The following is a 17,614-nucleotide window of genomic DNA, read 5'->3' as shown; positions in this document are numbered from 1 at the left end:
ATATATACTGCTACTTAGTCACTATTGTTGAAGCTGGCATGCAAAAGCCACTGCCAAAGGTTAAATGTCTTCCAGTTCCTAACTAGCAGCTTTCTCATATTTGCAGAAAGTAACTAGAACCCATCAAGCAAAGAAGCTGAGAAGACTAGTTTGCAAGGGAATCTTAGAATTGTAGATTTCAGGTTTCTGATGACACAGTAATAGAAGACTATGGGGCGTAGGGGGCAGGTGTGGGGCTGAGTACCAAAAGACAACATTCAGGGCTTCCCTGGTGGCGCAGTGGTTGAGAGTCCGCCTGCCGATGCAGGGGACACGGGTTCGTGCCCCGGTCTGCGAAGATCCCACATGCCGTGGAGCGGCTGGGGCCGCGAGCCATGGCCGCTGAGCCTACGCGTCCGGAGCCTGTGCTCCGCAACGGAAGAGGCCACAACAGTGAGAGGCCTGTGTACCGCAAAAAAAAAAAGACAACTTCCAATGTATATCTGTTGGTGAGATCCCTGCTAGTGTAAGTTTGTATTAGTATTGTCATTGTCTGGTGCACAAAAATGGATTCATGTTGAAATAATTTTCTTGTTTTGTGCCTTTTGTCACTTGACAATATCTCAGTGAAACACCTCCAGGTCAACTCATGTAACACTAATTTATTCTCAAAGCCTGAGTGTTACTACCTGATGTGGATGAATCATAATCCATCCAGGCAAGCACTTTGATAGGTTTTTACTTTGTCTCTTCATTTTGGCCATCATAAACACTGCAGAAATAAATATCACTCTTCATCATTCTGTACATATTGGTGGTTTTCTGTTTTTGTTTTTCTTACAAGACAAGGTCCCAGATTTGGGATTGCTGATGAGATGGAATATGTTTTGTTTTCAGTTGCCATATTGCTTTTCAATATGCTTATCACATTTTATATTTTCACAATCAACATAGGAAAGGACCCCTTTCACCACATCCCTGCCAGTAATATATGTTATCTGGGATAGTTTCTTAATTACAACTTTTTCCCAGAAAGCAAGCCACAGTAGAAGGCAACCCAAATACTATCCCAACTTGGCTGTGACTTTGTAGATTCTCTTACACCATTACAACATATGGGGATTTTTGAATGATTTGTAGTTTTCTAATTTAAAATTATCATAAAAATCACTCAAATCAGTGGAGGTGGAATAGCTTTTCAGTAATATTTCAGCTAAAATAGATCTAACATTCAATTATATTTCTGTTCTATTCTGATGTTCTTTTTCAATTAAACTGGCTGAAAGTTCATAAGAGTCTGCTCTTATAAGTTTGTATTAGGCATTGTCTCTGGTTAAATCAGTCAGAGTAGGGTAATTTACATTGTAATTGCTCTCAAACCTATAATCCTAATGACTTTTAACCTCAAACGTTCATTTATTGCCATATGTCCATCACAAGTTGGCTGGGGCTGGGGAAGGAGTTTGTACCATACCTCTTCACCCAGCAATCCTGGCTGCTGGGGCATCCATCATCTTAAGCATTACTGGAGTAGCAGGAGGGGAAGAGAAGGCAGAAAGTTGAAAATTGGCTCTTGAAGCCTCCTGCACAGCAATGACCCATATTGTGTTTAATCATTGGTAATGAGTAATATCAATTAACACATTGATAGAATAATTTCCTGGGTCATTTACTACATATTTCTCAGTTTGTCACCGCATATAGTATCTCAGCTGTCTTCCTGTTGCCTTTCTTGTGACTTTACCAATTTTGAATTATTTTGTAAGTGTACTAAGACCATGGATTTTGAAAAACTGGTTAGTCAGCTTGCTCTATTAGCTGAAAAATTAAGTGGTCAAATAGCTATCCATTTCTATTTGCTATACTGTTTAGGTGGCTCATGGAAGGAATTGATTGATGGCGTCAAAAATATTATGACAGTTTAATCAGTAACATTAGGACAAATGGCATTAGTGTTTGTCGTATTTTCAATGTGATTTAAATCTAGTCGTAGCCCTTGATCATTGCCATTTGGATCCAGCTGAATTTCATCAATGTGCCAAGATAGTACCTGGGAATATTTGCAGCTCCTATATTGCTAAAGTAGTGGTGAGAGTTTGTGACTATTATTTGAAGCTAATATAATTCAAGGAAAAACTTTGGTAATTTAAAAGGGTTTAAAAGGCTATAAATGTATATTTTCATAAAGGCAGCCACTAATTTTTTGTCCACAGAAAAAAGGTCTTGTGGATATCCCCTGATATTACAGATTTCAGCAAATGGCATTAAAATTCTGATTCCATATTGCTTGTTCTTTTACATTGAAACAGATGTCAGTTTCATGTGGAGTTTGAACATCATCCAATCTGTTCTTCAAATACAAATGTAATTACTGGTCAATGGTTTTGGTATCCAAAACCATTTATACATCTGCTGAAATCGTGGAGGTTTTATTAATTGTTTTGACTTAGAGTTTGTTCCCTTCAAAAAGCTGAGGATTTGGAACAATATTACATTGGGTTAAGTAACCCTTTTTAGTGTTTTTTAAATATTTATTATTTATTTATTTTTGGCTGTGTTGGGTCTTCGTTGCGGCATGGGGAATCTTCACTGAGGCACGTGGGATCTTTCGTTGCGGTGCGTGGGCTTCTCTCTAGTTGTGGTGTGCGGTTTTCCTCTTCTCTAGTCGTGGCGTGCAGGCTCCAGGGTGGGTGGGCTCTGTAGTTGCAGCACGCAGTCTCTCTAGTTGAGGCACTCAAGCTCAGTAGTTGTGGCGCGTGGGCTTAGTTGCTCTGTGGGATGTGGGATCTTAATTCCCTGACCAGGGATCGAACCACTGGACCATCAGGGAAGTCTCAAGTCACCCTTACTTTTGATAATAGTCCCATGTGCTTATGTAGCATGAGTGTGGATGATCTGAATTTCTATTTACTTGCAAGTCCTAGTAGAAGATTATGGTACAAAAAGAGGATTCCCTCCAAGTAAAGCCGATTTTGTGTGCCTATTTCATATACTGTTTGTGAAAGGCAAAAGGAGGTAGTATACAAAACACATAAAGTTTAAGCTTTAACTGGCTACCATAAAGCTAATATTATTTCTCAGTTATGAGGGGTTGTGAAAGTCATAAAAGAAAAACACTTCCATCCAGTTTTAAGATACCTGAGATATAGTTCTCAAACTTTTGCCTAAGTGGGACCTGCATACTTTCAATAATAAGTTTATTTCCTATATTCTTATCACTTGAAAACTTTCTAAATGAAGTGAAAGCAATGAATATCATTTGTTAATACCACCCCCTCTCCTCCTAATAGTACTACCCCTACTGCTATTACTATTCTACTAACTATTCCTAATATATAGTCGACATACTATAATCAACCCAATAGTCAATAGTTTGGGATAATTTACACATTGGCCGAAGCTGTAGAGGTTTTGTTTTGAATTAGATTCTGTAGCGCCTGCAAAAAGTGTAAGGTTTTTGAACCAGATTATCTTGCGTGAAGTTAGCCCTGCTCCTAGCAATAGCCACATGTGTTACATGTTCCACATTCATCATCTCATTTATTCTTCACATCAGATCTCTAAAGTAGGTGTGAGACATCCACATCTTATAAAAGAGAGGATTAAGCTGCAGAAAGGTTAAGCAAATTATCCAAGTTATTTGGATTTTAAATTTAGGCTGCCTGATTATAAACACATGTTTAAACACCTATTATATCTTTTTTACTCTCCACCCCCAACAATTCTTATTCTTATTGTCACCCTCAGCTGTAATATAAACAACAGGTAGTAGTGGAATGGTTAACTAGATACACTCACTGTTAAGTACTTGCCAAATCACCAGAATCAAAGTAGAATACCAACCAAATGTTCTGGATATTAAGATTGCCTTCATCATTGTGCACATCAAGGTTTAAAATCTAGGACCTCATGATTAATCAGGCAATTATTTCAGAAGTTCTTGTGTTTGCTCTATCTGCTTTTGTGCAATGATCCTATAGCGTGCTGGAACACATGGGCACTAGGCCATCTTTCACCTTCTTAGTAGAATGTCAATCTAAATAGCAATTTGGTTTTCATTGAACAATATTCTACTCCCCGCAACAAGTGGATGAAACATGGCTCTGTGACAGTTATATCACACAGACCAACGGTTTGAAATGTTTGGCATTAAAAATATTTTAAAGTGAATTATAAATGATTTTATCCTGAATTATCTCTATTAAAGATAGTTCGTTTTTTGTGGACAGACACTGTTTAATTTCTACTGCTGTTTCCTGTATTGGGACTATTGTTGTTGCTGCTGGTGATGTTGATATTATTTTGTAAGACTCTGTAATATATTCATATTAAAACTCTTTCTTGAATCCTCAAGCACAAGATTATTATTACTGCTATGCTATTTAGGAAAGAATTACCAGGAAAGATTGAGGCATAGGGAGGTGCGTTCCACTTATCAATCTGAAGGAATTTTGCCAGTGTTTCCTTTCATTAGTGGATCTTTGAGTTGAGCTGGAGAGAATCAGAGACATTCTCTAAAGATTATTTTATTGATCACCAATGCATTTTTTGGTAAAAGACCCCAAATTGAGGTTTTTCGAGTTGTTTGCTGTTACTAAAATGGCATCTAGTGCAGTTGTCAGTCTCTTAAGCCTGCAGAATGTTATCTCAAACCCAAACCAATTTTGTGGTATGAGAAAAAGATTATTAAGTAGATGAAACATTGTTGTTGAATATATGGACTTAAAAGCTTCAATAGCTAGTACCATGTAATTTCTAAATGATAACTGGATATTATATGATAGAGAAAGAAACAGCCATTAATAATTGAAAGCAATAAAAAAATACATTAAATAAAAACAAATTGAAAGCAGGCAAATAATAAAACACTTAGCTCTTTAGCTATTATTCTATAATATGAAAGTTTAAAAAAAGGCTTCCTAATATTTTTGGTTTTTTGGTTTGTTTTACATGTTTCCTGATCCAGATTTATATTTTTGAAAATAATATCTACTATCAACCTGATATAAAGAGTAGTTCATTGCGACTGACATCTTCTGGAAAAGAAGGAATTATTTTTAATGGAATTGCTGACTGGTTATATGAAGGTGAGTGAATAGATTTAGTTTCAAAAGAATACAAATGATATATTTTTATACAAAATCTATAAGAAAAATCTGTTCCATTATAACAATACTTATAGCACTATTTCTTCCTCTCATTTCCTCTCAAAATTGCCTTCATGCTTTCATATCTTTGCATCTGCTCATGTCTTGACTGGTTATGATTTACATCTACTTATATAATTCCATGTTTGAGATTTTAGTTTCAAAAGAATACAAATGATATATTTTTATACAAAATCTATAAGAAAAATCTGTTCCATTATAACAATACTTATAGCACTATTTCTTCCTCTCATTTCCTCTCAAAATTGCCTTCATGCTTTCATATCTTTGCATCTGCTCATGTCTTGACTGGTTATGATTTACATCTACTTATATAATTCCATGTTTGAGATATATATATATATATCACATATACACACATACACATTTTGTTCAGGCTAAATAGATCTTATTTTTGGTGATGCTTAACTAATGAAAATGAATAATCACCTTACATCACTCTGGAATTAGATGCTGAACTTTTCTGACTCTGGGAAAGAATAAACAAAATCCTTTACTATTCAAAAAGTGCATGAAAGCCACTTAATTATTAGTCATTTCCATTAAGAACATTCTGTCACATTTTAAAAGCCACTGTATAGGGACCAAAATATTCAATAAAACCTACCTAAAAAGTTATTTATAATAACTGCTGAATCAAGTTTTCCTAATAGCTGAGAATATAAGAAGGAATCAGGTGATGAAAACCTCTATCCAATTTTATCATGTACCAATTATCAGCGAGTTATAGTTACAGATTGCCTAGGAAAAAGTCAAAGTGTGAGTTTAAAACCTACGTTTCAGACTCTAGAACTGATCTTGGCAAAATACATCAAAATTTAAACTAAGTTAGTCTATTAAATTAAAAATTATAAAGCAAGAATCTTCCAGAGAATAAATTTTACTCTTGAGCAGTACTGGTAAATGCAATCTTTCTAGCTCAGAGTTGCTACTTTTAATTATGTAAGAAAGTAAATCATTTAGTTTATTCATTCATTCATTTCATTCATTCATGCTCTCATTTGACAGATATTATTGAAGACCTACTATGTTCCAAGTACTTGTCTAAGTGCTGAGATACATCAGGAAACAAAACAAAGTTCTGCTCTCAGGACTTTACATTAAAAGGAAAATGTTGCTGGGTGGAACTATATTATTAAGGAAGAGACATTGTAGCCCTCAAGCTTTACACATATATGTGTACATGTGTATTTATATCTATAATATATTTCGTGTATAAGCTAGCATCAAATAGTAAAAGCCACAGTTTATTCTGAGGAGTAGGGGAACCTACTGTGGAAATATCAGTGATAATTATACTATGAAATTTTACAAAATGGAATGCACGAACAGATTAGTAGGATTCTTTGGTTGAGAGTGTCAAAAAACTGACTCTGGCTTTCTTACTTCAAAATGATGGATTATTAGAGGGGCCTGAGATGCCCCAATGAATTGAAAAAACAGGTGAGGAACAAACTTGAAACCTTGGTAGTTCTGAGAATCTAGGTAGTAAGAATTAACCACCTCTTACCTAGAGGAGCTAGGAAAGACACATCTTTTATCTTCAAAATATTTTTGGTACTGTAGGAGACCCTGAAAGATGAAGAAACCATGCCCATGCAGGGTACTAAGTAATAAATCACAGTAAACACAGGATTCTATGAAAAAACAAAGGAGTCAGACTTAGCCCATTTTAGGGATTTGTAAATATTTTCTTAATGGAGAAACTCTCTGAGCTGAGCCTCAAAGAATAAGAAGTTTAACACAGAAGAAGAAACCAGGAAGGAAAAAATCCAAACAAGAGTTAAAAGCTTGAAGAAGCATAGATGGGTTAAATAGCATAGTGTGTGCCCAGGGAACTAAAATCAGCTTGGTATTATTGAGGCATAAAATTGGAGAAAAGGAAGGCAACAAGAACCAAGAGGCAGTAACCCTAAAAATTATCTGGGATTTCAATTATTTTTCTACTATTAAATGGAGAAACTAATACAGCTTTTCAGGAAAGGAAGTGTCAAGATTAGATCTTCCACATAAATAGATCATTTTGGCTAGAATGTAAAGCTGGAATTGAATAGTGAAAAGAACCAATGAGCAGCTCTAATGCTTTTCCTATGTTCTATCTCTATAGAGATAATGAGCAAGAGGACTAGGGTTAAAGCAGGAAGAAGGAGGGAAGATTCTAAAATTGATGAGGCAGTAAAATAGCTAGATCTTAGTGTTTAAATGGACGAGATGGATTGAAGAAGTCAAGAATGATTCTTTGGCTTCTGGTTTGGATCACTAGTAAATAGTGGTGGCAGACACAGTGAGTAGACATCAGAAGGAACAGTAGACTCAGGGAGGAGAGGAATAATTTAGTGGGAGCATTGGTGCTTCACAGTGTGCTAGTATGCTACACTGGGTGACAAAATGTGATCCTTAACATTCAAGAAATTTTGAGTCAACTAGGGCTAAACCCAATGTAGGATGTACTGACTTGACACTGGTCAAGATTTAGGCCTCTGTCCTTTAGGGAAGACTTCATATAGCTTATGGAATTATATCTTTGAAGAAATTATAAGGAGAGAAATTAAAGACCACTATTTGGGAAATAAGGTTATCTTCTTAATTAGAGAATAAAAACCTGTATATTGGGGCTGAAACTGAACAGTGTGTTGAGGGATAAGCAGGACAAATGAGTAACAAAAACTTTTGTTTTGGGGATGACACTGTAAGTCTGACACTTTCCAAAAAGGGGGAAATGGAAAAATTATGGGTTTTGCCATTCAAATTAAATTCAATCCTTTGGGCTCATATGTTCTAGGTATACTAGGAAATTCCAGATATGCTATGTGAGTTAATTCATGACCTCAGCGTTCACAAGGGTAGAGCTGACACTTGAATGTGTGTCTTCAAAGTCAGTGCTTCGTCCTGGGCTACTCCACCTGTTACAGTGCAGGGCCTTTCACTCTTCCCTAAGGGATGACATGCATTATGGACCTAAGGGTGTTAGATTTCCCTGGTCTCTTTCATCAGCCAGAGACTCTGAACCCTACTGTCCATGGACTTACCTCAATTCTTGCTTCACTTCCAAGAGAAGGGACCTTACAAAGGGAGTAAGTGTTAAGGTTTGGCAGAGGGATTTAGGCAATTCATACATCATTGATTTTCCCTCAGCATTTTGCTTGGCATCCCCAACCTATGGTTCAAAAGTCCCACACGGGCCTTAATCACTTATTATCACTTTGCTTGTCCAATGTGTCAACACCTCCCAGAATCCAGACCTTCTCTTTTCCTTCAGTATACTCATGAAAAGGCAGTACTACCTATTAGAAATGCGTATGATCTTCAGCAGTATATATGTGATACTCTAGTGTAGAGATTTCCTTTTTATTACTTTGCAGAAATATGAATTAGCATGTGTGGGAAACCCAAGAAGGAACATGTAACATTTCCACTTACTTTTTCTAAATGGAAATTTACCTTCTATAATTATTGTAGGAAAAGATTAGAAGAGTCACATAAAAGATAATAAAATGTTTTTATGGCAAATATTAAGTGCATTAGGGCCAGGCCATTCTGTGAGTGTGCCTATTGCTCCCAACCACAGTCACTAATGTGGAGTCTTTAAAAGTCTTTTAAAAGTGTAATTGTTTCTATTTCTAGTATTACTCAATTCCTAAGGAAAGTAAAAGCAAATAAAATATAACGTGGGGCTTCCCTGGTGGTGCAGTGGTTTAGAGTCCGCCTGCCGATGCAGGGGACACGGGTTCGTGCCCCGGTCCGGGAAGATCCCACGTGCCGCGGAGCGGCTGGGCCCGTGAGCCATGGTCGCTGGGCCTGCACGTCCAGAGCCTGTACTCCACAACGGGAGAGGCCACAACAGTAAGAGGCCCACGTACCAAAAAAAAAATATATATATATATAAAATGTGTTTTAAAGAGTTGGTGAAGTTCATGGGGAATTCCCTGGTGCCCCAATGGTTAGGACTCCATGCTGTCACTGCCAAGGGCCTGGGTTCAATCCCTGGTCTGGGAACTAAGATCCCACAAGTCACGCAGAGCGCCCCACCCCAAAAAAAAAGAGTTGGTGAAGTTCAGAAGAAAAATAAAACATTGTGCTCAAAATGAAACATTTTAAATATAATTTACACAAAGCACCTCAAATCTTATCCACATAAATTGGCATATTTAACGTGGTAACTTAACTAAACAAAATATCAGATCAATATTTTGTTTAAAAAAGGTAAAGTTCACAGCTGCCAAGTTTACAACTTTGAAAATCTCCATGGAATATTGAATCTATTAAATAAAAAAAAAAAATGACTGTCACTTTCAATTATTTGAATAATGGAACTGACATGCCTAAAAGATTTATAAATATATTTTAGAATCTCGTATTTTAAAGGAATCCTTCTTTGAAATTCAATCTAAGTTATTGGACACATATTTTTGTCAGACATCATCTGAGAGCAATACGATGAGGAATATGGGTTTCTATGTTTTGGGTATTTCCAACTTAATGGAGAGAAAAACTATAACCAGCTATTATATAATGAACCATTTGAAGCATGGTAAATAGAAATATAAATAGAACTACATGTCATCGTATTAAATATATGTATAAATAGAATTAATTCTGATGCGTTGCAGGAATATAGGGTGGTTTATAGAAGAAATGGTTTTTGCATTGAGCTTTAAGAATGACAAGAATAAAGAGGTGAGAGAAGAAAATTACAAGATAAACAATATGCTTATCAACAAATTGGGATTGTTGTTTTTTTGTTATTTGGTGAGAGTAAGGCAAAATGCCTGTATTCACTTTTTTTTGTGCCTTCTCATAGACACAGGAAGTCACATTCGTCCATTCATTGATTCAACAAATATTTACTGAGTACTTACTAAATCCCAGTAAAACTGAACTGTGACATATAAAAGAAAAAAAGATTAGAGATGCAGCCATGGAAGCCAGAGGAAGATAGGATGATAAACAGCAATGCTAAGTCTCAGGAGGTCAAACAAGCTAAGGATTCCAAAGTTACTGTTTGATTTGCTACCAGAACTTGACAAGAACAAAATCAGTCAAGTGGTGGTGCCAGAAGCAAGCCTGCAGTGGATGGAGCTGTAAATGGGAAGTGAGAAGGTTATGAACACAGACAATTCTTTCAAGAAAGTTGACAGTAAGATACAGGCAATAAGGGGAAAAAAAATCAACCAAAACCCAGGGCTGACAGTAGATCCTCAGGAAATGCTATCTAAGTTGATAAACTACAAATGGATAAAATCAGTTTAGTTTTCAGAATTGCTTGTTAATCTGAACACAATGGTCGTATATGAGTTAATTTTCTGTGAGTGCTTTGTGTTGAGGCTATATTTTTAAGTGTCTGTGATATAAAACCACATGTGTTGAGAACTCCATCTGCTCTGCAGTGAGATTTTCTAAATCAGTGTAACAAAGACATTGAAGTGCCATGCCTACATTGAAATGGAATGGAATGCAATGTGTAAAAATACATTGTTTGTAAATAATATAATTACAGGAAGTTTCAATCCATGAGTAAAAGTCCCTATTAGTTGCAATTAAAGAATGTGTGCCTTGGTCAAGAGGACTTTTAAGCAAATGCATATTAAAGATTCTTTTATTTATCTACTTTCTATTCGGGTAGCTTTTTTTATATACCTGAAGGAAGTCACATAACTCTTTGTATATACTACTTTGCTATTTTATCATTTTTGTGAGGAACAACTTTAGGCATAAATCACTCTAAAATAAATAAAAGTAGATGATGTCCAGTTTCTACTGAATGGTGCCCTCAAATTGGGGCCATTCTTATTCTTGAGAAGTACTTGTGTAGGCATACTTCAGCACCCAGGATAGAACTTGCTTCTTAGAAACCCTGAGTGTTGATTTTGGGCAACACAATCAGATCTCTCTGTACCTACAGGTCTTACAAGACTTAGAGTTTACGTGCACTCAATTGGCAGCATGTTTTTTCTTCAGTGTTACGTGGCTCACTCATGTCTCCTCACCTGAATTTTAAGTTACTTGAATAAATCAGGGTCAGGATCACTACTGGAAAAAATATGGCGCATTCAGAATAGTATTCAGCTTTATTTATGAAGAGGCCACTTGTAAAAGACAAGGAATATTCAACCTGTGGCTAGTAATGGTTTAGCCGTTAATACCTGAAGAGGGAAGGGGGGCAGCTGTTACTAGGGCCTAGAAGGAGGGAGCCCTGGAGTTTTCACAGTATTAGAAGCAGTGAGTTTTGGTTGAAGAAGACAGCCAAGCCCACATGATTTCCATGGGTGGAAACCAACAAAATAAATACCATACACTAACTTTTTTCTCTTTATGTGATTTGCCTGGCTTCATATTGACCACACTTTGAGTTTTTAAACTCAGACACCATGGGAATGTTCTTATTATTCAAATGAAAAGTTTGTGGCCCCCGAAGAGGAGCACACAAAGTCTCATCTGCTCCATTTCACTGTGGGGTGATATTAGTCCAGTTACATACCTGTCTGTGTTTTTCATATAAGGTTTGGGGGGAAATGGCCCCATTAAGAAAAGAAATAACTTATCATATGGCCTTAATTGGTAATCATAGCTCCTTTCCTGAGCTGTTCATTCCTTTTTCCATTTACCTTCAGTCAGCATTTTGACTAGATAGGTCATTTACCTGGTGCATCAAACCAAACCTTTATTCCTGCCAAATCTTATTCCTTTGCTTCCTCTTCTTAATAACTAGGTTGCTACCATTTTAGTTTTCCATTGAAATGGAAATTGGCACGTAGAAATGTGGAACTGGAAAATGAGATGGAATTAGACAAAAGGGTATTTGTGAATCTGCTAAATTCCAAATATCTTCTTCCTTTTCCTTCCTTATTTAGTAAAGGCACATTTTCTTCTTGGCAGATGATGTTAATCATTGACCCCGCACAGTGACTGTGTTTTCTGTCAGTTTATTTTTCCAGTCACACTGAGCCCAAAATGGTCAGGGAAAAATTTCAGCTTCTAATTCAGAGGAACAGAATTGTGACTATTTTCCTTGTTTGGAGGCAATCCTCCCTTAGGTATTAGGACTTCTACACCCACCAAGCCCATTGTCATGAGGATAAGAAACAGAATGTTGTGTCCAGTGGATTATTGATGTGATAGTGAGAGAGAACACTACACTTCCACCCCTTAGCTCCTAGATCTGTGCTTCCTGGTTATGCAGGAGGACACAGAACCTCCTCTGCTATGCATGTGCTCTGGTGGACATTAAGCAGGACACTAGTTTCTGGAGGATAACATCCCAACTTCAAGGATGTTGTCAAAAAAAATAGTGCCTAAATCGAGGTAGAGCAGACTATTTTACTCTTCTATCAAGCCTGGCTAGTGGGGAGCATGAAGAAATCAGTGAATGCCATTCTGAGTCCATTGCCTTCCTTTTGCTGTAAAATATTTGCTGTTTGGAGGTGACACAGTGTGGGTTATTGCGGTAATGGATAAGTTATTCTGTAAGTCCACGAACAGCAGTGCTGATAGGACTACAGGCAGCAAAGACATGTCCATATCTAGAATATGTATCGATTTCTGTTATGGCAAAATTCTATACCCTTTCTTGATGGAAGAGTTACCATGTAATCCACCTGTCACCAGGTAGTCAGCTGGGCCAGCTGGGAAATAATGCCATGTCAGGTGTTTAGTAATGATCACTATCATTGGCAGCGAGAGACGAACTGGCATGCACTCGGTGGTCATACTGTCCATCTGGTCGTTGAGAGCCCCCTCTGCTATGGATGTGCTCTGGTGGACACTAATATCTTCAACTTTTTACCTTTTTACCCCTCCTGACAAGTCCATGCACTTATTTTCCCTAGACTTCCTGTCACTCATTCTGTGATTTTACTTTTCCATATCCCTGATCAGGTGACCATTTATTAGTTACTGTGCATGAGTCTGGATGGACCTATGCTTCAGGCCAAGTCTCCTTCCGCAAGAAGTAGAAAGCTAAATATCTTGTTTAAAAGTCTTCCAACTGGGAGGATTTATGTCTATCATAGTCTTTTCAGGCCACTCCTGGGTAAGATTATAGTGCAGAGCCTGTCCAGTTCCAGTGCGTTCAAGTACATCACGCAAACCTGCCCGTAAACCAGGCCTACATTTACTCCTCCTCTGCCAGCTTATGTCAGGATGTCAGAGGCATAGCCATCCTGAGGCATAGACGTGAAATGGAGGAGAAAGGATAAAGCAGAGGATGCAGTAGGATGGGCAGTTCACTTACACGTTCTAGTCCAGTTCCTTATAAACCACTTCTGTCTTATAGTGGAATATAGCTGTATGTGTTTAGTTTTATGGTCAGTGAATCAGATAAGATGGACAGTCTGGGTTGCATAGTCACTTGGTATCCCATGGTCAGGCTAATTATTTCTACCATAGCTCAGTAGAGGGCTGCTTTTGAATCGGGGAATATTTACCGGCACAGGAGAAAATGGCCTTTCCCTAAAGCTTGTGATGCCTGCGCTCTGATTGTCGTACGGTGATTGCCAGAAGCTTCACGCAACATCTCTGTTTGGGAAGGACACTTGGATTACCATCGTATCTGCTGGGTCACAGGGTGAAGATGGTAGGAAAGATTGGACCATGGCCTCGGTCTGCTGCACAGCCCTCTCCTGCTCAGGTTCTTCTCAGAACTGGCAGTTTTAGAGGTTACCTGGGAATAAAACAGGTCAGCACATGTGAATGTAGTTTACGGTGTTCTTCAAAATCCAGAGTACAGGCCCTCTTTACTTTTAAATAAATATAATCCCAACAAATTTCCTCACTTTTTAATAGATATCCCAGTGTATCCCAGGCTACTGCATCTCTAACCTTTTCCCTAGGGATGCAGCCTCTTAAAATTTACAGGAATTACTCTTTCACTCTGCCTTTATGCAGAGAAGGTCTAGCTCCCTTGTATAGAGGTTGCTTCAGTCAGCAAGAAGACTTGTGGAAATTTTGAGGTTCAAAATCTTCAGCCGACATTCCACTCTAAAATGTGTTATTTATGAGACTGGTCCAGAAAGCAGTAAGTGTGCTGCACACGTCTACCCAAGCATCCTTAGCCTATTTGTCAGGCTCCCAATACTTCGCTACCAATATTGCTGTCTTAGCTTTAAAACACAAGGGAAGTTGAGACCCTAATTTGCATTGCACCTCTGCAGCACCTTCTATGTTCTCTCGGACCTCAGCCGCATCTGCTCTTCAACTACAGAAGAGAGGGACTCCAGAGTTGCCATGGTGACCTTTTGTGTTTTCCTAATTTAGTTGTCATGATTTCAATTTCTGTTTATTCCTATGTAATCCCTCTGAGGTGTCATAAGGACTTCACTTATAATCTTTATCCTTGTCATTTTTGTAGCAACTGAGTGTCACAATCACTTGTCCTCCAAACGCTTTTCCTCTCTAGCTGCATTTTATTCTACGTCATCACCAGTGACAATTGATTACTCATGATTCCATCCCTTGCTATGGATTATCTATGCTCCCAATTCCCCCCAAAAAAGTTATTATTACATCAAAGATCTCCAACCTAATCCCAAAATCTAATTTTGAAGGTGTCTTTTCTGAGTCTACTGCTGGTATTACGTTAGGGTCTTAAAAGGAAAAGAGTTAGCATATTCAATAATTTGAAAACTATTTATTTACAAAAAGATAATTTACAGAGGTGAAGGGATAGGGGATCCATAAGTGACAGAACTATAATCTAGACTAGTAGCAGCCAGGCGATGTGCACCCCTATGATGATAGAAGTGAGCCATTATCAGACACAAAAGGAGAAAATTGTGTAGATGAGGCTGCATTGATAGGAGTAGTGAGATCATTTAAAGCACTCAGCAAGCCTCAGGTGACGTTTCAGGACAGAGCCAAGGGAATACATACTCTGACTTTACTCTCCTTCTTCTAATCTCTTGCCACAGTACCATAGTGGCCATGCTCTAGAGAGCATGGGAGCCCTTTTGATATAGTTCATACAGGTTAATTTCCTGGGCCAGAAATCAGGTGTAGAAAAGTGGATAGTGGATCGGGGGTCACGTGAAAGATATCCAGTATATTTTTTAAAATTTCATTTCCTTAGAGCTTAGAATAGTTTAACAAATCTAGTAGGTATTCCACTTGTTTGATGATGAGAGGTTGGAAATATGACTGAATGCAGATATGAATGAATGGCGACACGAATATGGTTTTATGCCATGTTTCAGTCTTCAATTACTGTTCTCATTCTTTTTACTCTGATAGCGCTTTCGTCTCCTCTGTTCACATTGTTGACAATCCATGAAATCCTGACTTCACCGCTTTATTCTTTCCTTTCTTTACATCTTCTTTTCTTGGGATTAAAAGGGTAGCTCAGAAATACAGAATTCTTCATGAAGTTGATAAAATCCACCACACTGTATAGAAAATATTTATGTACAATGAAGATTTCAAGGACAGATGTTTGTGGGTCACTGAACCCACATCTACAGTTGTTTTCAAATAACACTCGTTTATTCTAGAGGAACTTCTGCATTCTCACATCGCCCACTGGTGGTCACCCGATGGAGAAAGGCTTGCCTTCCTGATGATAAATGATTCCTTGGTGCCTAACATGGTTATCCCCCGGTTTACTGGAGCTTTGTATCCCAAAGGAAAGAAGTATCCATATCCTAAGGTAAGTAAAGTGGAAGCGCTGTTTGTCCCCCCACTCTGTGTGCCAGTGACTTGATTGATAGTATTCTCGGTTCATGAACAAGTTGTCTTTGGAGAATAAAATAAGCCCCCTTACCAGTCGACAGAGTCATCATTTTGAGAGCTTGCAGTGGTCTGTGCGCAGTGCTTGTGTATGAACAGCTAAAGATGATTCAAGGGTGCAGGAACTTTTGCTGTATTTCTTTCACTTTGATGCTCTCATTCTTTATCCCTCACCTTCCTAGTTGAAAAGAGGGTGAGAAAACATAAGAAGCAGCATTGATCCCAGGGCAAAAGTTTCTCCAAGGTATATTCTGTGAGTTGTTAATAGCTATTGTCACACTTTTTGTAAAGTGTGACACTTTTTGTAAAGTGTCACAGTCAAATAAGTCGGGAATTCTCAGTTTAAAAAAAAAAATCTAGCTTTTTTTCAGATGATTTCTTAGAGCACTTAATATACTGCTTGCTAATGTGTATTATAAATCTCCTAAAAAAGTAGACTGAGCATAAAGAATCCCTAGTAAGGAATAGACTAAGCATAAATAATCTCAATAAAAAATAGACTAGGGCTTCCCTGGTGGCGCAGTGGTTGAGAGTCCGCCTGCCGATGCAGGGGACGCGGGTTCGTGCCCCGATCCGGGAAGATCCCACATGCTGCGGAGCGGCTGGGCCCGTGAGCCATGGCCGCTGAGCCTGCGCGTCCGGAGCCTGTGCTCCGCAACGGGAGAGGCCGCGGCGGTGAGAGGCCCGCGTACCGCAAAAAAAATAAATAAATAAATAAATAAAAAATAAAAGACTAAACATAAAGAATCACCAATAAAGAATAGACTAACCATAGAGAATCTATTAGGGTTAACATTAGCACCAGTATTATTTTGGCAGAGCATACTCTGGAACATACTTTATCAAATGCTGGGGTAGAACCATAGCCAGGCATAGCTGGAATAGATGGAATTGTTTTACTGAGTGAAGCGAATATGGAAACCCTGCCCAGATAGCAAAACTATTTTTAAGTGTTGGGTGAGGCCTCTGAAAGCAGGCTGTGGAACCATCTGGAGTGTATTGGTTTTTCTCTTATATGTCATCGTTAATTATTTAAGGTCTCTTGCTTTAAAGTTTATTTTCCCCATGTTTACAAAACAAAAAAAAAGTGAGCCCCCCCCCGCAAGCATTAATCATGTAAGGATGTCTTATAGAAAACTTTTAAAATTCAAGTTTATACATTTTAGCTCTTAATGAGGTAAGAGAAGGCTGCTGATTTCATTTAGAAGTCTTTATTAAGCCATTTCTTTAGTGAGTTGTACCTTGTGTTTCCAAAGTACAATAGGTTTTATACCTTTAAGTTTGTGTAGTACCTTAACTGGGCAGAGTACTGGAAAAATTATCCATCACGTATATTTTTCTACTCCTGCAATGAAGGCATGGTCGGGGGGGATGACTTTCCTTATTTTCCTATCATCTACAAGACTCAAGTTATCCAAGGTGGGGACAGGAGGAAGGAAAGTAGTGAATATGGAGAGTCAGGGCTGCGAAGCCTGTTTCCTCAGGGAGATTCTGTGCTATCTTTCTCCCCATCCTATCTTCCTTTCAATAGGTTGTAGTAACAGAGTGACTGATTGACAGCTACGGAAGACAGCAGGTTTGAGAGGAATAAGATTCCACGATTTTGAAATATTATTTTTAGGGTCTTCTCTGGACATAGGTCTGAAAGCACGTATACTCAGTGCTCTTCAGGAAAAAATGGCAATTTGACCTAACAGAATAATTATATTTCCCAAGACATTTGTATGGTACTCCAAGAAAAGTACTTATGT

The 17,614-nt window shown here is 38.0% G+C and overlaps 1 protein-coding gene across 1 annotated transcript in view; it reads left to right on the top strand.

Moving 5' to 3' along the window:
• Window positions 1-17,614, top strand: part of DPP10 (dipeptidyl peptidase like 10) — a 638,912-nt gene that overhangs the window by 504,803 nt on the left and 116,495 nt on the right. Inside the window, exons 8-9 of the mRNA XM_024734508.1 lie at window positions 4,946-5,066; window positions 15,629-15,783. Coding sequence (XP_024590276.1) covers window positions 4,946-5,066; window positions 15,629-15,783 — 276 coding nt within the window. The remainder of the gene's footprint in view (window positions 1-4,945; window positions 5,067-15,628; window positions 15,784-17,614) is intronic.

This window comes from Neophocaena asiaeorientalis, unplaced genomic scaffold, assembly GCF_003031525.2.
Source record: "Neophocaena asiaeorientalis asiaeorientalis breed wild unplaced genomic scaffold, Neophocaena_asiaeorientalis_V1.1 scaffold32, whole genome shotgun sequence".
Taxonomy (NCBI): domain Eukaryota; kingdom Metazoa; phylum Chordata; class Mammalia; order Artiodactyla; family Phocoenidae; genus Neophocaena; species Neophocaena asiaeorientalis.
Note: the sequence above shows the minus strand (reverse complement) of the source record. Positions and strands in the feature narration are given on the sequence as shown.